This window comes from Onychostoma macrolepis, chromosome 02 (genome assembly GCF_012432095.1).
Source record: "Onychostoma macrolepis isolate SWU-2019 chromosome 02, ASM1243209v1, whole genome shotgun sequence".
Lineage (NCBI taxonomy): Eukaryota > Metazoa > Chordata > Actinopteri > Cypriniformes > Cyprinidae > Onychostoma > Onychostoma macrolepis.
The window spans coordinates 20,748,640-20,773,514 of record NC_081156.1 but is presented as its reverse complement, the minus strand read 5'-3'; the positions used below and the strand labels follow the sequence as shown (position 1 = coordinate 20,773,514).

At 38.4% G+C, this 24,875-nt stretch overlaps 2 protein-coding genes across 10 annotated transcripts in view; both read left to right on the top strand.

Annotated features, from left to right (window-relative positions):
- The first annotated feature begins 920 nt into the window (after positions 1–920).
- ubtfl (upstream binding transcription factor, like) lies at positions 921–17,641 on the top strand. Of its 9 annotated transcripts, none has more exons than XM_058750127.1 (20): positions 921–1,080; positions 5,333–5,430; positions 5,567–5,748; positions 5,954–6,037; positions 6,168–6,323; positions 7,090–7,154; positions 7,250–7,370; positions 7,595–7,705; positions 7,807–7,934; positions 9,571–9,712; positions 10,401–10,442; positions 10,564–10,677; positions 10,785–10,940; positions 11,072–11,200; positions 14,638–14,723; positions 14,842–15,031; positions 15,995–16,042; positions 16,440–16,571; positions 16,762–16,878; positions 16,960–17,641. In XM_058750127.1, the coding sequence occupies exons 2-20, from the start codon at positions 5,382–5,384 to the stop codon at positions 17,059–17,061; spliced, it is 2,154 nt and encodes a 717-aa protein (XP_058606110.1). In that variant the 5' UTR covers positions 921–1,080; positions 5,333–5,381; the 3' UTR covers positions 17,062–17,641. The 9 variants fall into 9 exon arrangements, 8 of the variants coding, with proteins under 8 accessions (XP_058606110.1, XP_058606103.1, XP_058606129.1 ...); XM_058750120.1 differs by having other exon boundaries at positions 5,333–5,439; XM_058750146.1 differs by lacking the exon at positions 921–1,080 and adding an exon at positions 4,056–4,105 and having other exon boundaries at positions 5,333–5,439; positions 16,440–16,505; positions 16,765–16,878.
- Positions 17,642–19,282: 1,641 nt separating this feature from the next.
- asap1a (ArfGAP with SH3 domain, ankyrin repeat and PH domain 1a) overlaps positions 19,283–24,875 on the top strand; it is a 59,384-nt gene continuing 53,791 nt past the window's right edge. The window contains exons 1-3 of the mRNA XM_058750076.1: positions 19,283–19,486; positions 19,909–20,001; positions 21,753–21,879. Coding sequence (XP_058606059.1) covers positions 19,943–20,001; positions 21,753–21,879 — 186 coding nt within the window. The 5' untranslated portion in view covers positions 19,283–19,486; positions 19,909–19,942. The remainder of the gene's footprint in view (positions 19,487–19,908; positions 20,002–21,752; positions 21,880–24,875) is intronic.

The following is a 24,875-nucleotide window of genomic DNA, read 5'->3' as shown; positions in this document are numbered from 1 at the left end:
AACCAAAAGAACAATTCACTCTCAGATCATTAATCGCTATAAATCAAGCAAGTTTTAGGGAACATTGTCTAGCTGGTGAAATATTTAGAAGCTCAGCATGACTTAATAAATGAAAACTTGTTTTCTCAGTTGCTCCAGTGATCTGTATGAAGCATCTCTCTCAGGCCTGGTCAATCTGAGGGGGTTGAGTCAGTCACAGCTGTCTCCTCCTTTCCTCGTGCCATTGGTCAGTTTCACATAAAGAAATCTCGTGACGATTGTGTACAATCAGAGAGCATGAGGGCGAGATACAGTCAATGGCACTTTTACTCAGACTGAGAGGAAACGGTGCCTCTGACTGTGATCTTTACGCTCAGTTCAAGCCATGGGAACTTAAAGCACAAGCAGCCGTCAGTCTACATCGTCTCTGCCACACATCAGTTTAACGTCAAATGGAGATCAACTCAACACACTAATTAGAACCGAGTGTTTTTGGGCTGCAGAGGGCGAGGTTTTTGGAGCGCGGAGGCCGTGCGAGTCTCAGCGGCAGCAGAATGAACGTGGGCACCCAAACTAATCGGTTTAGCACTTGAAGTCCTTGCAGGGTTGGCAAAGAGTCCTGCTCTTTTGCATGGGAACCAGTAGATATTTTTGTCCTGGTAAATGCTCAGCCATAAAAGAGAACTTTCTAGCAATTGTAAACTAATAATAACGTAGTTTATTATTGCTAGATGCATGCACGGTTTTTGCTACTTCGGTTTAGGTGAATTTAAGGCTTGAGAAAGTAGCACTTTAAAATGTTGCAAAATGAATAAACATTCCACCAAATATCATTCAGAAATGTATCATAATGTAAAAAATAAATATTATTTTTAAGTTTTAGCCTCCGCCTTTTTTTCTCGCATGTTTTCCCTCGGAGTTCCTCCCCCTGCGGCGCTGGGCGGAGTTTCATACCGAACCAGACGCTCCTTTTGTCGGATTCGTTTCGACCTGACTCCCCGGGGTTTACGGCTAAAAAACAGATACTTAAATACAATAAAAGCATTTAACACGAACACGTCGCTAGTTAATAAGCACATCCGTGACGGATTATTGAAAAAGGTAAGTGATTTGACGATTTTTGAGCCCGTTTAGAGCGTTTTTCAATTTGCTCGTCCCCGAGTCTTTGTAACATTCATGGCGGCTCTGCAGTGAGGGCTCTGGGGCGAGGGAAGGCACAAGCGGCCGCTCATAGCTCTGATTGGGATTCTGATTCACCAAAACATAGTATTATTATACTAAGACTGAATATGTGACCAGATTTAAGCATTTAAGCATTTATGTTCAAGACAAAATTGATTTTATGGTGAAATAATGCGTTTTTTTATATTGTCACAATCCCTGCAAAAAATCAAAATGTGTATGCATCTACACTTGAATTGTCGGCAAGGAGGTATTTGATAGGTATATATTAAGACATCACTTCACAAATTTAATCGGCGTGCGATATTCCTCGTACTTTCGCCAGTAGCTTGCTCGCTAGCTGAGGCATTCGTGCCAGCGGAAGCTGCGTGGTGACTCCTGCCGGAATAAAGACGCCATTACCGGGGTTGGAAACAGACTAACGGTCGGTGCGCTACAAGAAACGTATTTTACACTAATTTATGTAATCGGTTAGAGTGACCATCACACAAATTATTAAAGTAAATATGCGGAGACTTGTTTCTGACATTAATTTTAATAAAGCACAATGCATTTCTGGACAGTTTACTTGTTGCCATATTTTGTCAGAAGTGATTAGTCCAACACCTCTTGAACATAACACGGCCAATAATGGTTTATTGTTACCAGAAAGTCTCCAATATTGAAGAAAATTAGATTTTCCGTGTTTTTATCTCTTCTGGCTCGGTTGACCTTGCGCGCGGGCGGGGATGACACTGTAACCGGGAAACCGGCGCCTCGTGCGGGCGCGCAGCGACGCCACAGCTCGAGAAGTTACGCGGGTGACACTTCACTGACACTTCCCGGTGATGTTGCTCGCTAAATGACATGACACACCATAACACACAATACAGCACATATTGTGATACTGGCAAAGTATATAAAAGCACACACACGAGTCTTTGCTTAACATAATACCGAATCCCAAACTTAAAATGTGTTCGTATTTATTTAATTTGAAATATACACAAATTACATGAAATGTAATCAGTTATAATGGTTTTATAGTTATAAAATCAGTTAATTCTTTAAAAAGCAAACCGTATGTGTTATAGTGTCATATGGATCAAAAAATAACATTTCTGTAATATTTTTATGCATATAGTGAAGTACTCGCCTATGAATGTGCTGTACTGGCAGCATGTAAATAGAGAGCGCTCGCGGAGAACGGGAGGAGAAACCGAGGCTTCCGGGACACTGGTGCACTTTAGCGAGGGTCGTGCTCGTCCTCACATCTCGCTGCTCGTGGTTACATAATCCCAAAGGAAAGTCTTTCCTGCCATTCCTCGCCAAGATGACCCCCGACACCGTGTACGTGCGTTTCTCTCGCATCCTCAAATCGTGGCATGAATCGGGCTGGAAGCCCGGATAGTTGTCGGTCCTTTCCTCGATGCTTTGCTTAGCCGTTCGCTATAGGTGAACCTAGACGAAACTCGCGGTTTGTTCATGAATAGGCATTGGAAATGTGCGGTTAGGGCATCATTGTGATGGTTTCTTACCGTTCGCCGCCGCCGCCGCTGATGCACTGTCTGGCCGCGGCGTAATGACGCGTCCGCGTCGAGGTGGTCCAGAGGCGGAGCATGGGCACGTGTTCCTCTGGGTGGCAGTGCTGACATCCAGAATATTCATAAATCTGATCACAGTTTAGACGACCTTTCACAAAATTGAATCACTCGTTTATTAAGGAGATTTTATGTCACTAATCTCCTCTGTGTTGTGGCAATACATTTATTCCTTAAAACTAACTAGCTTCTGTTCATGTTAATTGTTACTTTTATGTTTTCTGTACTTTTTAAAAGCTCCATTAACCCTTGTATGGTGTTCGGACCCGTTTTCACTTTTTGTCAAAAGAAAAACTATACAGTTAATTATTTTTGCAAACTCGCACTTATTGGCCTTGGCTCATTTTCTTTGAAGAACATATTATCAGAACCAATTTTCAGTGACCACACTTTTTACACCCCACTACACGCTTATATTGCATACAGGATGTTCGGGTCCATTGGACCCCGGGGTAATAAAAGGGTGGAAATTGTAGGTCTTGTGTACCTTCACTCTGTCCTCCTATTGTCTGGGCCTGCTTCTAGTATGTGTGTTTATGTGCGTGTGTGTGGGAGAGAGAGACTCTGTAAGAGTGTGAGTTTTGTGCTTCTGCCCCTGCCATTCTCGCACAAGGTTGTAGCACTCTAATTAATAAATCTAACAAAGGTAAAGGGCAAATATTAAACATATATGCTGTTTATATTGCTTGTAATAGGAATGAAGTGAAAATCTGTTGAGTATTTTAACATAATTTTAGTTCTAGTACTTATTCCTCCATTCAATATGACATATAACTATTCCAATGTTACTGGTAACAAATAAAAAAAAAATATTATTATTTTTTTTTTAATTCTCTCAGGATATCAACTAGTGTTGTCACGGTACCAAAATTTCAGTATTCGGTACCGATACCAGTCAAAATCCACGGTTCTCGGTACCAATTTCGGTACCACATGCTAATTAAAAAAAACACACTATTTTTAATAAAGTCAAACAAAAATAAAAATGTACAAAAATCAATGCCATTCTTTATACTTTATTTAAATTGAGTTTCAAGTTTTTCCGCAAGTAATAAAAGTATGAAAAACAGTAAACAAGTTTCACCCAAATTTAATTTGTCTTTTAATTAATTAAATTGAAACACATTGTATTGTTTTGTTAAATAAAGGGGATTTACAATTAAAATAAAAATATGGAAGAAATATTGTGACTTCTTTAAAAAAAAAAAAAAAATAAATAAAATAAATAATTATATATATATATATATAATTATATTTCTGGCACAATGTCTTTAAGATGAACTTTTATTTTGACGGGTTGCCGTGAATACCTTTACATTTCTGTGTAGCTATATGATATGACGCTGGTTTTACTCAATGAAACGGTAAAATGCTCGCGAGGGGACTCTCAGAGCAGTTCTGTAGATGTTGTTTATGTATTTATGTCCTCATTGAGACGGCAGATGATGAATCACCGCGAGCGCCAGGCGCTTCAGTGTATGTAGTAAAAACAAAAACCGCTGCCTCTGCCATTCATTCACTCACACAGAGACTCGCAGAACATGCGGATTCATATTTGAATCGACTTTTGCAGCTTAATATTTACAGATACTAGTCCATGTCGCGATTTGATTTAAGTGCAATGACCTACTTTTGATTAATTCATCCAAACTTTGACAAACTCCGTGACCATTCCGTGCTAAACTGTAAATTCCGCTTTTATAACTGGATTCCGAGATTCCGTCCGCTTTCTGCATCACGGAAATCATCGGGCCGCACGCCAAGAACTGGTTGACCGGGTACTCGGTACCACCGGTACTTAAAAAAAACTTGGTACCGTTACGTTTTCACTTTTTTAGTACCGACTTGGTACCGAAGTACCGGGTCTTTTGACAACACTAATATCAACTATTCTTTTCCAGCTACCATGTATTTCAGTTGTTGATTGTGCCTATTCCAGTTTACTAGTAACTATTAATTTGGTTGTAATGCTGCTTATTCTTTAATTACTTGTAACAATTCAAATAGTATCTCGAGTATAAATTTTAATTAAATTATTTCCAGATTATTTATTACATATGACAAGTCAAAAAGCAATTGTTACTTTCAAGATTCTATTCTTTTAGTAGTAACAGTTAAAGGAATATGTACTAATATTTCATAAATATGTATTAATATTTAATAAATAACTCTTATTAGACATTGGCATAGTGACTACACTGTAAAAAAAAAAAAGTTGAGCCAACTTAAAATTTTAAGGCAACAAACTTCAGCAGATTTTTGAGTTTTCTCAACTTGTTGTTTTAAGTTTATACAACAAAAATGTGAGAATCTCCCACAAAAACAACTTGAGCAAACTCAAAAATCTGCTGAAGCTGGTAAAAAATGTTTTTTTAAGTTCGCTCAACTTTCCTTTTTTTTACAGTGTAGTAGCAAAGGAATAAGAACTGGTATCTAATGGATGTCACTGTTGAATTACTAGTAATTAAAAAATTGCTAGTAACTGAAGTAGATATTAGTTTAAATGGATAAATGTTGAAAAGGTTTGCCATATTCAGTCAGTAACCCATATTTACAGCCTCACTTTGAATTGTCTTGTTTTCTCTATGTAGCCACTTGGCCAGTGAAGTGTCAAGGTGGATCTTAGTGAATTCTGTCATCATGAATGGCAGCACCAGTGTGTCTGGCACCCAGACAGGACGACTCAAAAGTGAGTCAGGTACGCTCGCATGCTGTCCATGATGGGCAAATTCACACAGACACACTACAGTTATATTCAGAATAAACAACCTCTGGTTTTGCCCATTCAACATGCTTAATGGATCATTGTGCACTGTTTTTCTTAGTTGCAGATACATGGAGCAAAGAGGACTGTCTGACACTGTTGGAGAGGATACGCAGTCTGCTACCTGATGGAGACACGATGAAGTATAAAACCACAGAGTCTCATTTTGACTGGGAGAAGGTGGGGTTTGGGGGTTTCACTGGAGACATGTGTAAGCAGAAATGGCAGAAAGTTTCCACCGAGGTGAGCCAAATTCCAGTGAGCTAAAGCAATAATGTGCCTGTTTTCCAAATAGCTGTAATAAATGTTTATGTTAAAGACACTTTCTTTAGATTGTCCATGTAAAGATTATTTTACATTGAGCTTTGCCAGCTTAATAATAAACAGAACGTTAAAATTATTATTTGCCTTCATTCATTGGAGTTGTGTAACGATTTTCCCACCCTAGGTGCGTAAATACAGAACGATGACAGAGCTCATTGTTGATGCCATTGAATTTGTGAAGAACCCTTACAAGGGGAAAAAGCTGAAGGTGAGATTGCTAAAGTAAAAGAAGGTCTCAATATTTAATGTTCTCTTTTTTCTTAATATGTCATGTTTTAGCCTGATGTGCTGTCAACTAAAAGGCTATATAGTGTTTAATGCATTTACTTCTGTTTTAGACACATCCAGACTTCCCAAAGAAACCCCTCACTCCCTATTTTCGCTTCTTTATGGAGAAGCGAGCCAAATATGCAAAAATCCATCCCGAGATGAGCAACTTGGATCTCACCAAGATTTTGTCTAAAAAATACAAAGAGCTTCCTGAAAAGAAAAAGGTTCGTTTTTTTGGGGTAGCTGACATAAAACGCTTTTGGGAAATTTTTGGGAAGTGTCCTTTAATGTGTGACATGTTATACTTGAAACTGTATTTTACTTATTTTGTTTCTAATATGCATGCAACTCAGTGTTGTTGTTGGAGTTTTGTTAACTATTCGTTAGACTATTAAACTATTATGACTATTAAAACACTTTCGATTGAAATAGTTGAAATAATGTAAAACAACATTAGACAAATAACTTAAATGAGAAATGGTGCATTGGCAAATAAATAAATTGAAATACTAAAATGACTAAAAGTGAAACTGAAATAAATTCTATAGCAAAGCTACAGAAATATAAAAATGTAGTAAAATTACAAAAGTAGCCTAGATAACAAATTGATTGAAACCTAAACTAAAATTTAAATATTAAATATGAAAAATAAAATCTAATTAAAAAATATACAAATACTTTAATAGTATATAAATAATACTTATAATCTCACATTGATTGAAAATATTTGTATATCAGTATTAATTGATCTCACCAAAGGACAATTTAAATAGCAATGATTACCAACGGTAAATATTGTAACATAAATTGAAACCTAAGATATATACTTTCTCTTACATTCCTATACATTTTAACCTAAATTCTTGTTTAAAGTTTATTTAGGTAAAGTGCTTGTATTTGTAGAATGAAGAGTCATGTTTCTCTTACAGTAAATATTACTTTTGAAGGTCATCTGTTTTGCTTTTGAATTTGCACTATTACTTTTGTCAGCTGAAGTACATTCAAGAGTTCCAGAGAGAGAAAGAGGCTTTTGAGAAGAACATGGCAAGATTCAAGTTAGTGTCCACGTTCCAGTCTGCACAAAAATATCTAACACATGTATGACAGTTTTTTTATTGGCGATTCAGTGAGAAGCTTCTATTGTGTTTAGAGAGGACCACCCAGATTTAATAGAAGAGAGAAAGAAGTCAGACCTCCCAGAGAAGCCCAAGACCCCTCAGCAGCTATGGTACAACCATGAGAAGAAGGCCTACATGAAAATTCACCCGGAGGTAAAAAGAGTTTGGCAGGAGGGGGGGAAACCTAGTGGTCATAGTCTTAGTAGAATCTTACTGTTGTCATAGCAAGTACAAAGAGCTGTGTAACCGAATCCAAGTCCAGCTTGTCACTCATTTACATAATTCAATTAATGTTTTTTTCTTATTTTTGAGAGGATTTCAGATTTAACTGTTTATGGAAAGACCTACACTCACTTTTCCATGTCTGATGCTTGTAGGTAAGCCAGAAGGAGCTGAAGGAAGCATTACGTAAACAGTGGTCCCAATTATCAGACAAAAAGAGGCTGAAATGGATCAGCAAAGCTCTAGAGTTGCAGAAACACTATGCGGTATCTCTTGGTGTTCTCATTGAAGCTAAAATGATGAAGTCTTGGTCAATTAGAGGGATAAAAGACATCGTTAACTTGTGAAATATTGCTTTCTCATACAGGACAGCATGAGAGTGTATCTTGAAGCTCATCCGGATTCAAACTCTGAGGAACATGTCAAATCTGTCCTGACCAAGGCTGAACGGCAGCTCAAGGACAAGTTTGATGGCCGGCCAACCAAACCACCACCGTATGTTTCAAACCACTAAGAACGAAGCATTTGTTTTGCGTGGCTTATGCTGTCTTATCTTACCAAAGTCTTGTTCATTATACCAAGATATGCTGCTGTTAGAATAGAAATAGAATGTTGGTGACCATTTTGAAATTCACTAGTTGTTCTTGTCTATATACAGTGCATTCAGAAAGTATTCAGACCCCCTTCACTTTTTTTTAAATTTTATGTTGCAGCCTGATACTACAGTTGTTTAAATAAAAAAAAAAAAATTTATCATTAATCTACCTCATAACGACAAAGTAAAGACAGAATTTTAGAAATGTCTGTAAATTTGTTAAAAAGAAAAAACTGAAATATAACATTTACATAAGTATTTTTTATTTACTCAGTACTTAGTTGAAGCACCTTTGGCAACAATTACAGCCTCAAGTCTTTTTGGGTATGACACAACAAGCTTTGCACAGCTGGATTGGGGGATTTTCTGCCATTCTTCTGTGCAAATCTTCTCAAGCTCGGTCAGGTTGGATGGGGACGTCGGTGGACGGCCATTTTCGGGTCTCTCCAGAGATGTTCGATAGGGTTCAAATCAGGGCTCTGGCTGGGTCACTCTAGGATATTCACAGAGTTGTCCCTAAGCCACTCCTGTGTTGTCTTGGCTGTGTGCTTAGGGTCCTTGTCATGTTGGAAGGTGAACCTTCGGCCCAGTCTGAGGTTCTGAATGCTCTGGACTGGGTTTTCATTAAGGCTATCTCTATATTTTGGTGCATTGAGATTTTCTTCAACTCTGATGTGTCCCTCAGTCCCTGCCGCTGAAAAACAGCACCACACCACACCACCATAAAGCCCAGATCAGTGGAGTGTTGCAGTGATGTTTGTCCTTCTGTAGGTTCCCCCATCTGCATATATGATCATGGAGCTCAACTAGAGTGACCATCAGGTTCTTGGTCACCAGTCTAGACAAGGCCCTTCTCTCTCAATTGCTCAGTTTGGCTGAGCGACCAGCTCTTAGAAGAGTACTGGTTGTGCCAAACGTCTTCCATTTGAGAATTATGGAAGCCACTGTGCTCTTGGGAACTTTTAGTGCAGCAGAAATTGTTTTGTAGTCTTCCCCAGATCTGTGCCTCGATACAATCCTGTCTCTGAGCTCTGCGAGCAGTTCCTTTGGCTTGGTTTTCACTCTGATATGCATTGTCAGCTGTGAGGCCTTTTATAGAGAGGTGTGTGCCTTTCCAAACCATGTCCAATCAATTTATTTTACCACAGGTGGACTCCACTCAAGGTGTAGAAACATCTCAGCAGTGATCAAGAAAAATGGGAGGTACCTGAGCTAAATTTCAAGTGTTGTTGCAAAGGGTCTGAATACTGATGTAAATGTGATATTTCTGTTTTTTTCTTTTTAATACATTTACAGACATTTCTAAAATCTGTTTTTCACTTTGTCATTATGAGGTAGATTAATGAGAAAAAAAATGAATTTAAACAATTGTAGTAATAGGCTGCAACATAAAAAAATTGAAAAAAGTGAAGGGGGTCTGAATACTTTCTGAATGCACTGTATATATGATGTGTTTGGGATATGTTCAATTCATATATATATATATATATGTGTACGTATTAATTTCATGTATATTTTTAATGCTATGTTCTGCAGAAATGGCTATTCTCTGTACTGTGCTGAACTAATGGTAAACATGAAGGACGTGCCAAGTACAGAGCGAATGGTGCTGTGCAGTAAGCAGTGGAAGATGATGACCCAGAAAGAGAAGGATATGTTCCAGAAACGATGCGAACAGGTCTGATAGAACAGTCCACTCTTGATTTGTTTACCAAAAAAATAAAAAACAGAAAATATTAAACATTTATGTAAAATAATTGTAATTGGAAAAGTTTCTGTGGTTGACCAATAATGGCCAACCCTGATTTGTAGGAAGCTCTGTGGTCAAAGGCCAATATAATACATGCGTATATATACATTATTCATTCAAAAGTTTTTGAAAGTCTCTTAAGCCCACCAAGGCTGCATTTATTTGAGCAAATATAGTAAACTATTGTGTAATATTATTACAATTCAAAATAACAAACTAAATTTTCAAATGTAATTAATAACTGTGATGGCAAAGCTGAATTTTCAGCAGCCATTACTTCAGTCTTCAGTATTACATGATCCTTCAGAAACCATAAAGATAAAAAAAGATAAAGATAAAAAAAAAACATTACACATTTACTCAAAAAAAAAAAAAAAAAAAAAGAAATTCTTTGCTATTTACTGACAAAATTGCCAATTAAATTTTTAACTGACAAAGGGTGAAGGTAAACACTTTCAGTTAATCAGCAAAGCAGGAATGGTTAATAATAATAATAATAATAATAATAATAAATATTATTATTTTTATTATTATTACAATTCTCAATAACACGGTTGTTACATTATCATTATGCCTTAGCTATAACTAGAAATTACATGTTTATCTCTCTCATCAGAAAAAGAAACAGTTTGAGATTGACATTCAGAGGTTTATTGAGGTAAATACAAAGCACTACAAATTCATTCTATTAAAACAGATACTGTTGAATTCCTGATCCTGCTTTTAAAGGGAGGCTTTGCTTATTTTGACACTTTGTCTCAATCTCCGTCTCTCTGCAGAGTCTCCCAGAAGAGGAGCGGGAGCGTGTGTTGATAGAGGAGAAGCTGGGAGGCACCAAGCTGAACATAGCGGGTGCAGGCAGCCCCCTAAGGGCCAAATCACCATCTGTGAAGGTGGGCATGCGCAAGATGCCCTTGTTTATGTACTTGCATGCTGTTATGCTCTGGTGGTATGTTGTTTGAATCAGAATGAGAAGCAGTTTCTTCTTGTTGTGCCATAGGAACGTTGTCGTGACCCTGAGCTGGATCAATGGGCACATGGGCTTTCGAAAGAGAAGCGAGACGGTAAGAAGAAAACACGGCTTCCTGAAACGCCGAAGACTCCAGAGGAGATGTGGCAGCAGAGTGTGATAGGAGACTATCTGGCTAAATACAGAGTAAGAGCAACATTAATGATTTTTCATAAAATACAAAGAGACCCCTGCAGAATCACAGAATGCTAAAGAAAGATTTGTTTTTACAAAAACATTATCTAGAAGCAATAACCTTAAACTGTTGCTTTTAACAGAGCGACCGTAAGAAAGCTCAGAATGCAATGGATGCTGCTTGGAAGGCCATGGAAAAGAAGGAGAAGATTTCTTGGATCAAGAAGGCCGCAGAGGACCAGAAGCGATACGAGGTTCAGTACCGGACCGTGGTCAGTGACCAGACGTTTTGACCACTGTCTTCTCACCTGTGCTGAAGAAATGTCAAAATGTTGGTCACCCCTAACTTTCCTCCTCCCCAGAGTAGAGGCGGTTTGTGCTGTGTCTAGCAGAAGTTGGTGGAATTTGTACTTGCGTTTGATGAGTGTGACTTGCCATTATTGCAGTGATGTTTAAATGTCTTCATTTCAATGTTCTGTCACTTATTCTTGTATATTCTCATGAATCTGACATCTTGATTTGCTTTAACTCTTGTTTATATACAGTTAGGTCCATATACAGTATCTCACAGAAGTGAGTACACCCCTCACATTTTTGTAAATATTTTATTATATCTTTTCATGTGACAACACTGAAGAAATGACACTTTGCTACAATGTAAAGTAGTGAGTGTACAGCTTGTATAACAGTGTAAATTTGCTGTCCCCTCAAAATAACTCGACGCACAGCCATTAATATCTAAACCGCTGGCCACAAAAGTGAGAACACCCCTAAGTGAAAATGTCAGTGTCATGTGACTTGTTAGTGTTACAAGGTCTCAGGTGTGAATGGGGAGCAGGTGTGTTCAATTTGGTGTTATTGCTCTCACTCTCTCATACTGGTCACTGGAAGTTCATGGCAAAGAACTCTCTGAGGATCTGAAAAAAATAATTGTTGCTGTACATAAAGATGGCGTAGGCTATAAGAAGATTGCCAAGACCCTGAAACTGAGCTGCAGCACAGTGGCCAAGACCATACAGCGGTTTAACAGGACAGGTTCCACTCAGAACAGGCATCACCATGGTCGACCAAAGAAGTTGAGTGCACATGCTCAGCGTCATATCCAGAGGTTGTGTTTGACGTAATAGACGTATGAGTGCTGCCAGCATTGCTGCAGAGGTTGGAGGGGTGGGGGTCAGCCTGTCAGTGCTCAGACCATATGCCACACACTGCATCAAATTGGTCTGCATGGCTGTCGTCCCAGAAGGAAGCCTCTTCTAAAGATGATGCACAAGAAAGCCCGCAAACAGTTTGCTGAAGACAAGCAGACTAAGGGCATGGATTACTGGAACCATGTCCTGTGGTCTGATGAGACCAAGATAAACTTATTTGATTCAGATGGTGTCAAGCGTGTGTGGCGGCAACCAGGTGAGGAGTACAAAGACAAGTGTGCCTACAGTCAAGCATGGTGATGGAGTGTCATGGTCTGGAGCTGCATGAGTGCTGCCGGCACTGGGGAGCTACAGTTGATTGAGGGAACCATGAATGCCAACATGTACTGTGACATACTGAACCCCAAAAACACCTCCAGGATGACCACTACCTTGCTAAAGAAGCTGAGGGTAAAGGTGATGGACTGGCCAAGCATGTCTCCAGACCTAAACCCTATTGAGCATCTGTGGGGCATCCTCAAACGGAAGGTGGAGGATGTCGTCATGGAGGAGTGGAAGAGGACTCCAGTGGCAACCTGTGAGGCTCTGGTGAACTCCATGCCCAAGAGGGTTAAGGCAGTGCTGGAAAATAAAATATTGACACTTTGGGCCCAATTTGGACATTTTCACTTAGGGGTGTACTCACTTTTGTGGCCAGCGGTTTAGACATTAATGGCTGTGTGTTGAGTTATTTTGAGGGGACAGCAAATTAACACTGTTATACAAGCTGTACACTCACTACTTTACATTGTAGCAAAGTGTCATTCTTCAGTGTTGTCACATGAAAAGATATAATAAAATATTTACAAAAATGTGAGGGGTGTACTCACTTCTGTGAGATACTGTATATTTGGACACTGACACAATTTTCATTATTTCGGCTCTGTATGCCACCAGAATAGAATTAAAATGACACAATCAAGATGAAATTGAAGTGAAGACTTTAAGCTTTAATTCAAGGGGTTGCACAAAAATACGACATAAAATGCTTAGGAATTACAACCATTTTATACAGTCCCCCCGTTTTCAGGGGCTCAAATGTAATTGGACAAATAAATATAATCATAAATAAAATGTTCCTTTTTAATATTTTGTTAAAAAACCTTTGCAGGCAATGACTACCTAAAGTCCGGAACCCATAGACATCACCAAAGACTGGGTTTCCTCCTTTGTGATGCTTTGCCTAGGGCTTTTACTGCAGCTGACTTCAGTTATTGTTGTTTTGTGTTCAGCAAGTGAAATGCATGCTCAAACGGGTTGAAATCAGGAGATTGACTTGGCCATTGCAGAATATTCCACTTTTTACCTTCAGAAACTCCTGGGTTGCTTTTGCTGTTTGTTTTGGCTCATTGTCCATTTGTACTATGAAGTGCCGTCCAATCAACTTTTCTGCATTTGACTGAATCTGGGCAGAGAGTATTATACACTTCAGAATTCATCCGGCTGCTTCTGTCCTCTGTCACATCATCACTAAAACACCAGCATCCCAGTGCCACTGGAAGCCACGCTGCTCCACCATGTTTCACAGATGATGCTCCAAGCCTTCTCCATACTTTTTTCTTCCCGTCGTTCTGGTACAGGTTGATCTTAATTTCAGCAGTCCAAAGAATGCTTTTCCAGAAGTGGTCTGGCTTTTTTTAGATATTTTTTTGGCAAAGTCTAATCTGGCCTTGCATGGCCTTTGCACCTTGTGGTGAACCCTCTGTATTTGCTTCTGTGAAGTCTTCCCTTTGATTGTAGACTTTGACAGTGACACACCTGCCTCCTGGAGATTGTTCTTCTCTTGGCTGGATGTTGTGAAAGGGTTTTTCTTTACCATGGAAAGGATCCTCTGATCATCCAACACTGTTGTCCTCCGTGGACGTATAGGCATTTTTAAGTTACTGAGCTCACCAGTGCGTGATTTTTATTTTTTTTCTCAGAATGTACCAAACTATTCCTGCTGTCTCTCTGATGGATTTGTTTTGATTTTGATGCCTAACTATTGTCTGTTTCACTTGCATGGAAAGATCCTTTGACCGCATGATGTGGGTTCGTAGCAACAGCTTCCAAATGCAAATGGCACACTTAGAATCAACTTCAGAACTTTTACCTGCTTAATTGATGTAGAAATAATGAAGGAATAGCCCACGCATGTCCATGAAACAGCTTTTGAGTCAATTGTCCAATTACTTATGGTCCCTTTAAAAAGGGGTGACGTACATATTAAAGTGCTGTAATTCCTTAACCTTTCCTCCAATTTTGATGAGAATACCATCAAATTAAAGCTCAGAGTGTGCACGTTAAGCCCATATTCATTATATAACTGTAACTTGAATTTGTTTTGGTCAGCAGCTAAAATAATAAAAATTGTGCCTGTGTCCAAATATATATGGACCTAACTGTATATGTAGTTTTTGGTTCGTCAGCCTGCTCATCTGTTTTCACAAGTATTTCAACGTGTTTTATGTCTTGTCTTTGCGTTCAGGGTTGAATTGAAAAAGTTTCTTTGCTCATTTTTCTTGTTTTTCATCCTGCAGAGAGAGCTGTTAGAGATGAGGACAGCTCTGTCAGGACAGGGACAAAGAAAACCAAAATTCGATGGCGAGCCTAAGAAGCCTCCAGTGTGAGTGTAACATTTTTAGCTTGTTGCTTTCTGAGACATACTTTCCATGTTGAAAAATACTATTTCTCAAATACGTATTTGTTTCAATACTACTTTGTCTTCTCCTGTCCAACCTCAGGAGCGGGTATCAAATGTTCTCTCAGGAACTGCTAACTAACGGTGAGCTGAATCACTTCAGCCTGAAGGAGCGCATGGTGGAGATCGGCAAGCGATGGCACAAGCTTAGTCAGAGCCAGAAGGACAAATATAAAAAACAGGTTGAGGAGCAGCAACTAGAGTACAAAGCTGAGCTTGACGCTTGGGTAAAGGTAGGAAGTTTGTTGAATCTTTCAGTTCTACAAATCAAATACACTTTCTGTTTATTATCAGGTGCTTATTATATGGTGCTTATTTATTGTCCTGTTTATTAAGTTATTGAAAAATACATTAAAAATACAATTTATGTATGCAATCACTTAAAGGGATAGTTCACCCAAAAATGAAAATTCTGTCATTAATTACTCACCCTCATGTCGTTCTAAACCCGTAAGACCTTTGTTCATCTTCAGAACACAAATTAGCATATTTTTGATGAAATCCGAGAGCTTTCTGACCCTGCATAATTTTTTTTAGGTTACACTTTATTTTAAGGTGTCCTTGTTACGGTGTAATTATACATTTAAGTACCGAGTAATATTAATTAACTACATGTACTTACTATATGGTTAGAATTAAGGTTTGACTTAGAGTTACTTGCATGTAATTATGCATAATTTATTGTTATTGTAATAGTAAGTACATGTAACATATGTAACAAGGATACTGTAAAATAAAGTTACCTTTTTAAAATTAAGCATTTATTATTATTTTTTTATTTTAACAAAAGCTTCACTACTTAATTTTTGAAAAACCAAGGTAGTTGCTCAAATTGTTTAAAATGTCATGTAGCATGAATCAACAAAAACAATATGCATAAAAATACTTTTTTTTAAATAGGACTAAGATGTAATCAAGGGAAAATGTTATTAATTTTTACTTGATGGTTACTATACATTACATTTTTATAATAAATTTAAACCTTTCTAAAAAATACTTTTGGAACACCATATGAATCCAAAAAGAATACAAAGAGTGCACTTTTATGAAATTGGCACATTTTAAAAAGATTTCCCTTTTCTTTTTCAGGGAAACTTTGTGTCTCAGTGATCTTATTAAAAAAATACTTGTATGAACAATATGAGTTTGGAGATTTGCAGTAACGTTCCCTCTGTTTTTTTTTCTGGTTTTTCTAGTCGCTAACCCCTCAGGAGCGTGCGGTATATAAAGAGTTCTCATCTACGGTAAGTAATTGCTCATTTTTGCGGCTGTAACTTGCGCTTTAAGCTCTGTATATTAGAGTTACTTCTCACATAGTCATTCAAATAGCTGAGATTGTGATTTACTCTTTTCTGTATCGATACCCCCTGCACTGCATGGCAAGATGAGGCACCCTGGTTAATTTAGTTGATTGACTTTGCTTGTAAAAGCTGTTTCTATCACATGTGGCTTCATTATTTCCTTTCTCCCTATTTAGAATCACATCTCTTGGCTCAAACTAACATGACTTGAATGGATAATGTTGTTAGGGCTGTACTGTGGGGCTACTAATCATTGCTTAAGCTTGAACTTGTTTTTTTTTTTTCTTCCTGTGCTGCTGTGTCCTTGCACTCCCACCCCGCCCTCTCTCTGCCCTCACAGAAACGGCGAAGCACTACAAAAGCACGAGGTCCCGGGGCAAAAGTCCGAGTCACCAAGGGGAAGGCGGTAGGTGCCAGAGCCGCGACGGTGGGTCCCGGGGGGGGCAAGCGTTCCATGGCGTACCGGGCCAAGGTAACGCCCGCTCTCTCTGGGCAACTCACCCACACAGGCTGTGGATTCTATATGAAGTGGCTTAGGGTGTTACATCATTTAAAATTTGACTAATTGATTTTGCTGATGGTGTGTGTGTGTGTACACATGCAAATACAGTGATGTGCACTTATATAGAGAGTTTGAGAGATGTGTGACTCTTGGTTTCCAGCAGGACACATCGGACTCGGATGAAGATGATGAGAAAACAGATACGTCAGACTCGGAGGATGAAGATGATGAGTCATCTGGCAGCACAGATAGTGATGATGATGACGAAGATGACGAGGTTAATTTTGCTTTGGTTAAATTCTTGAAAATCTGCTTTGTTATTATGGCAGGTATTCATTCTTTTCTAATGTTGACTTAGAATGAAGATGACGATGATGACGACGACGATGATGATGATGACCAATCGGACGGTTCCAGCAGCTCATCATCAGAAGATAGTATTGACTCTGATTCAGACTAACCTGTCCCACCCCCTCTTAGAGGGGGCTGTGCCGGACACACCCCCTAGCAACACCCCTCCCGGAAAACGGGGAGGAGGTCCAGTAGCTGTGAGCTCACAGCATGCAGTAATCTGGCTCCCTATCTTTAGAGGGCAAAAAACAGGATGGGGGCCAACAGCTCTCCCCATTACCGTGTCCATGTGTCATGCGACTTGAAGTCAATCGGACAACTGTTTTTTTTTTCTTTTAAAGGAGCTGTGTTACATGTGTGGTAATCGCATCAATTTTATTGCCTTTATATAGGTGTGTTATTAAAATCTGTGTTGTTTTGTTTTGTTCTTTTTATTTTAACTTGAAAATAATTTGTTCATTTAAGCCGGTTGAGCTTTTATAAGTTACGAAAGTATCAGGGTTGCTCGGAGGTGGATGTTAGGGATGAAAGTCTTTGGAAAGAAGGAGATGAATTCTCCTGTTCTCCTGTTTATATTTGTTTGCCTCACTTAGTTGCTGGGGCTCTGAGGGCTATATGAGCTGCTCAAGTCTTGTTTGGATCATTCTGTTGCAGATCCTCAATAATAAATGCACTTTTTTCCTCTTGTACTCAATTGTGTATTTTCAAATACTTGTGAATGGGGATATTCACATAATGTTTTGCAAAGGGACTTTTAGTATTTGGATTGGAGGGTTTTCCAATGTGCCAAATTATTAAATAAGTTGTTATAAAAAACATGACAGATGCCTTTAGAGCAATGCAATGATTTATAACCGTTACCGATCCAGATATGGACTTTCAACCAACTGAGGGGGACCCTCAGTATAGAGTATATAGTATATTCTGTGCGCAGTTAGGTGGTTGGAACTCAGCTGGCCTAATTCTTCGATTAGAAAGAACTGCAGCTACTCCAGAGTGAACATGTCCAATCTCAATGTTTATTGGTTTGTGTGGATATGCACAAAAATGTGGTTTCTGTCAGAGAACAAATAAATCTGATAAATATACATGTGATATTATGAAATTACATATAAACAAAGATGAACTATATACTCTATAAGACCTCCATAGAGAACTATATAATTGTCTGAGTCAATAGTAAACATGACTAAACAAGAGCTTATATTCACATGAGCACTAAATACAGCTTTACTAAACAGATCTGTGCTGCTGCTGCTTCTAGCAAGTGGTGTCATATTTACACTGGTGTGTGCGCTGTTATAGCGCTCCCGTGTGCCCTTTCTAATCGTTATTAAAATGCCGATCGGAGATTGAATAATTATTTACATCAACACATATGACAAGCAATGCTCTCATGCAAACGAATCAGTATCTTTGATTGCAAACAACCGAATAATTCGTCAAATACGTGAGCATACAGCTACTGTATTTATACTGATGCAATAATTTTCCTGAGGTAAATTAAACTAAATTACGCTATGACACACTCTGAAACACATCTGCAATGATAACAAATATTGTTACTTACGGAGTTATTAACGCACAGCAATACCACACAAGGGAAATAGACTTTAAAGGAATAAACAAAGCCAGGGAAATTCAGTATTACTCTGCTATGCTGGATACGCTGCCGAACTGAAAACTTTATGCGCATGCACTACTAGACAAGTCTGAACAAGTTCGACTCGCGCATGCGTGAGGAAGGGAATTTTGTATATATATATATATATATGGTTTATTGTTTTTATTATGTATATATGTATTGAATGTTTATAGAAACATTTGTAATGTCTCAAGGAGATGTAGTATGCTGATCTGACCTTTTTTATTAATTAAAAAACATATTTTCAAAAAAGTAAACAAATGTAGGCCTACTTATGCATCATTTAACTTAATTTTAAGTGCAGTCAGTAGTCACTAGTTGTTTTCAAAATACGTTGAAACTATAAATGTAATAATAAAAAAAACCTTATATTAAATCTCTTTGTGTGTGTGTGTGTGTGTGTGTGAAACCTCTATTTTTGTGTTTTTGATGACCTTAATTCTTTAATGCGTATTACTTTCAGAGAGAAGGTTGATCAGCATGATGTTTTCACAAAGAGCGAGACTGTCATTTCTGTCAGTAAAGCTGAATTTAATACTGCATAACGCGTTCATTTCGCCAACGGTGTCAGATTTCCATTTAAAAGTTAAGCGTTCCCAGTTCCTGCCATTAGTTGTGGTCCTGTGCAGGATTCCCTCCTCCGGCCCCCTCCGGCCCACATGCTTGATTTTCGCTTCCTGTCCAGCAGCTCCAGATGGGGCAGATCAATGCGCGCATTCCAGCTCATTGTAACTGTAGCGGCATGTGATTTCAGCCCGTAATGTCCGCGCGCTGGATTGAGCACAATGCAGTGAATATGGTGCCACTTGGAAACACGGAGCTTTGTGCACAATTTACTTTGCAATTACTTTTGAAGCTATTAATACGGAGTGAAACTGCAGCTGTCTCGGTAAGTTATAAGGCGTGGTTATTTTCCCTGAGTGGCAAAATTTGTTTTAGATAATGTGATGTCAGCAGCAAATAGAAACTGCAGGAAGGGCGCACTTTTTCTATAGGGACTGTATTTTTCCTAGGAAAGATGAGAATCACATTTAATTATTGACATGTTTATTTCTCTGGAAAATCCTGCTTAAACTGGAGGATGTGTTTTAGAACATAGCTGGTTTCTAGCTGGTTTGAGATTGCCATTAGCTGACCGACCAACTAACATGTTTCAAAACGATTAACCATTTTAAGCTGCTGGTTTTGTTGATGGTCCTAAACTGGTCTAGCAGCTTGGAACAGCTAGAAACCAGATTCTAGCTTAAGCTTTGCCAATTTGATTATCTAGCTCCACTCTTTGATAATAACACTTTTTTTTAATTGTCTTAGCTCAAGGTTGTTTTATTGAGGTGACTACAGAGCCATGAGGTCCTCATCCTCGCGTTTATCAAGTTTTTCCTCCAGGGATTCTTTATGGAGTCGGTGAGTTGAAAAACGCACTGCTCTTCTTTCATGCATTATACCACTAAATATTCCATCTGCACATCACATGTGCTTCCAGTGAGTTTATTCTGCTTCTAGATTTGCACATCGGTCTATACTAACATTCCTCAATTTACAGCGCAATCAAAGTATGTTTGAGTTTAATCAAAGAATTCTCTGACCTCTGAAATTGTTTCATGCCCCTAAAGACAGATTGTGGTCTTGTGAGGCCCTGGGAAACAGCCTTTATGGATGTCCCCAGCTCTTGTCACAGTTATGAGATGTCCAAATAATGTGCAGTAATATTTCAGTGAGAATCTAAAGTTCCTACAAAAGTAAAATTGGTGAATTTGAGAGAATGATTAAACCATTTTGTATGGCAAATGTTACATGTTTATGCTGTGTTATAGCAGCACAATACAGATATGTGACCCTGGACCACAAAACCAGTCATAAGTAGCACAGGTAGGCTATATTTGTAGAAAAAGCCAAAAATACATTGTATTCGTCAAATTTATCGATTTTTCTTTTATGCCAAAAACCATTAGGATATTATAGCCTAAAGCTCATGTTCTATGAAGATATTTTGCAAATTTCATACTGTAAATATATTAAAAGCAATTTTTTTTATTAGTAGGCTAATATGCATTGCTAAGGACTTCATTTGTACAGCTTTAAAGGTGATTTTCTCAATATTTAGATTTTTTTGCACCCTCAGATTCCAGATTGTCAAATAATTGTATCTCGGCTAAATAGTTATCAATGGAAAGCTTATTTATTCAGTTTCCAAAAATGGACCCTTATGACTGGTTTTGTGGTCCAGGGTCACATATAACTGGCTGTTATACCATCTACAACTATATTTAACTTGCCTTCAGTGCACGAAACCATAAATTTATCAGCATTAGGGCACATTATATGCTTTATAGACTGCATTACATTTATAAAGTATTGATTAATACTAATAAATATAAATGAATGCAAAAATACATGACCCGGCGGGTCTTTTTTGCACAATTTAGTCCTGAATTTTTTTGGTTTTATCAATATAATAATGCATTCATTTTACCAATAATATATTGTATTTATTTAATTGACTCTTGCATTTTTTAAATTCTGTATTTATTATTATTTCTTGATTTTTTTTCATATGTGGTCTGTCACAAAGCAGCCAAAGTAAAGCCCTCTCCATCGCGTTCTGACGCATGCGCAGTTTGTCCTCTTGTTTACCCGTCATCAATGGTGGGAGGAGATGAGCGTGCGTGCACGCGCTGGTGTCAGGGAGCTCAGACCGTCAGGACTGGGGGAAAACGGAGGAAAGAGAAAGGGAAAACAGAATGAAACCGCTTCCGAAACCGGAACAACAATAATTGAAGGAAATACTCAAAATATCAGACTATTTTAAAGCTTGAGTGTGGAATGAGGGCATTCTAAACCAGCATCTTACAGCTTACATTGAGAGAACAAGGAGAGGAGTCTGAACCGTTTTATGTAGATGCAAGTGGATAATTAAAACAAGGGAAGAGGAAAGACGTGGAAATTACACACAACGACCCTCTCTAGGGACGGGAACTGCATAGTCAGTGAAGAAAAGGGCACACATTTGGCCACGTTTCTTTTCATTTTACGCATTGCCTTGCCATTCAACCTTACCTAGAGACATCGCTCCGTTCTTGACCACCCCTGTCTAATTCATGGTACTATTGTGATTTTTCTCCCCTCCATTTTTATTGGGCGACTGTGTTTGCAAGGATGCCGGATCAGATCTCCGTGTCCGAGTTTCTCTCGGAGACGACGGAGGATTACAATTCCCCCACGACATCGAGCTTCACCACCCGCTTGCTGAGCTGTCGGAACACGGTCAATGTTCTGGAAGAGGTAAGGCCGCTCTGTCACTGTTATACGAGGTATTACTACACTATTGTGCAAGACACAAATAACGGTCCCAGACCAATGGAGGATCCACTTTTTTTCATCCACATTTCTGTCCTACAACCTCTAAATTCTCCTTGACTCTCTATCTCTCTTTTGAAGCTCCGGTTTGTCCCCGTTGGGTTGCTTGTAGTTCGGTAGATATGGATTTACAGTTCACAGAATGCGGCGCTGATGAACAGTCTATGAATTTATGATCCATTGTTAGCAGTTATACCTGTAACATAGTTTGCATTATTCAGGAATATTATCATGTGACCGTTTCTGCTTTTTAATCGCGCTCAACTGTTTTAAGGCTATATTATTTTGATTTATGCGCATTTCATTAAAAAAAAAGAAAAGAAAAAATAATAATTCTAGTTCAATTTAACAAAGAGGTCTATTGTAATGCGCTTATAAAAATGAATTTTGTTTATCTAGAATTACGTTCACACGTGAAGGTCAGTTGGACTTCATATCGTTTTATTGATTATGTGGCTGTTTCCTCAGAGAAGACGTCATAATTTGGAGTGTTGGCGCAATTCTCTTGAAGAACTCCGTGATGTCATCGAGGCCGTGGATGTGCAGTGTATGTTGGGAGCATAATATGACTTAATGGGAATTTGGTCCATTTTTATTTGTGTAATGAAACAGCCTTCAGTGTTGAAGGTGCATTCCGTGTTTTATTTTGCTATGAAAAACAACACTTTTGAGAAATATAATATCAGAAATATAATAAAGCTGTTGTATTGCACCTGGAGCGGGTTGTTCCATAATGGTCACTGCCATGTTGACATCACATGACCTTCTGTATCATGCAATTGACAGTTATTATTAATAATATTAATTATTAAAATAATAATGTTTATAATAAAGTGCTTTACCAAGCACACAAATTCATTTAAACAGGACTAGAAATAAATAGTCATTCATTCATGAGCATGTTTAGGCATAATTACCATACAAATGCACATTAATTAAATTTTTTTTTCATCAACAGTAAATTCCTTTATATATCTGATGAATATATAAGGGGGATATCCAGAGACTGTAAACCACCTCATACAAGTGCAACTGTTATTAGATCAACCTCAGTTAATTAGTATAAAGCAACAAATGCACTGGAACATAAGCGAAGACAGATGGGCTAATGGTCCCCATGACCTAGATGTCTGTATGTTATTATGTTCATAGATGAGCATGGACTAGCAGAGTGAATGGGGTTTAGGAATCTGCATAACCTTTACTTGAAAATGGTTTTAATGTGTATGTGTGTTTTTGTGTTTAATGAATGCCTTTAAATCACATGATCTACAGCAGCCTATAATTTTGCCATTTGGGATAATATACCAAAGCATCAGCTTGTTTATTTCATCATGTGAGCTATTAAATAATTTATTCATCAAGCTCTCTCTTTTAGTTCTATCCACAGACGTGAAAATGCATTCGCTTAGATTATTTGCACGCTTTGATGTTTTGGAGAAGTAAACGTAAGACTCGGGAACAGCCAGTTGTGTTTCCCAAAGAAATCCCACAAGTCATGCCAGCATCTCTCATCCTCTGTGGATCTGAGATTTGTGATGTTCTAAGAATAGTTCATGTAACAAGGAGAGGTTATTCTCCTGAGCAGTGGTTCCAGGAGCAGAAAGAGTGAGATAGAGAGAAGGGATTAACCTACTTACACATGGGCCAGCGAACACCTGACTTGCCAAGACAACAGAGAGCTCTGCAGGCGGATGAAGGGGCTTCCTCTTGCTCCGCCACAGAGCCCACTCTTTATTGACACACTGTTTTAATGGCCAAGAAAGACATGGTGATCCCCGAATGATTCTGGGAGACATGAATGTCACCACCATGAATTAGCAATGTCTAGGGTAGTGATAGGAGCCATTGTGAGGCGGAATGAATGGGAGGTGAATGAACAGCGCTCTGAATAATGCACATGGGCAGGCTGACTGTATTCTTTAAAGCGAGGGTGTTAAGGAGACAAACAAAAAGCTCAGGCTGGGTTGTGTAAAGAGCCCATTAGTGGTTATAGCTAATGATGTTTCTGGTGATCTGGAGAGACTCCTCCGTGGTGTCTCGTTTTGGCCGCCCTACATGTTCTTTTGGCCTTTGAAAGCGTCATCAGGAATCCAAAGGATTTCCTCTCTTATTGAGAGTTAGAAGACGCAGGAATGTTAGGGAGAATGTTAGGGGAATGGGATGGAGAAATGACAGATGAGATGACAGATGACATGAATTTGCATTGCTCCATATGAGCGACATAACGCTACGTTTCAAAGCACATGCACTAACCATCAGGCTTGAGTTCAGATGACTAAAAGAATTTTAAATTTACCATGTAGTCTACACACTAGATGTGTTTACATGCACTAATTTTCATAAACTGGAATGAATCCAATCTTATTTTTATATACTGAAAGTTCTGTTTATATGAACCTTTTCTTTAAAGTCTTTTGCTATTTGAGCAAATGGGAATGCAAAAATATATTTGTGGTACTCTGCGATTCACTGCTCTTGAAGTTTACCCAACTATGATGACTTCCACTGCTAAGAAACCCAGAAATGTGAAAAAGGTCTATATATGTAAAGCAAAACATTGCGGCACTGCACATGCATGGTATTTTTAAATCCTGATTCAAGTGTTGACATGCTAAATTTTGTCTTGTTGATCAGATTATTTCAGGTCTACACCACCCCTTTCAGTCCAATCGAAATCGATTGAGGTGTTTACATGAAGAATTTTCAGTCTGATTGAGCCATCAGTCAGATTATAAATCGGTTATTCGGGTGCATGTAAACGAAGCTATTGGCATTGAGGCATATAGTTTCACCTGTGTTCGAGCTGCCAGGTGTTTAGCAGTTTTACTGGAGTCAGCACTTTCAGCTGCACAAGTGCTTTTGTTTTAGTGAGTCAACTTTAGTTCTGTTCCAAAACTTGCCTCGTTGCTTCCTGACAT

What these genes read in the sequence shown, in the direction of transcription:
- ubtfl (XM_058750089.1), top strand. An exon ending in AGGTTCAGTACCGGACCGTG is followed by an intron (nt 11,201 to 14,637) that starts GTCAGTGACCAG and finishes TTCATCCTGCAG; the next exon opens with AGAGAGCTGTTAGAGATGAG. An exon ending in ATAAAGAGTTCTCATCTACG is followed by an intron (nt 16,043 to 16,439) that starts GTAAGTAATTGC and finishes CTGCCCTCACAG; the next exon opens with AAACGGCGAAGCACTACAAA.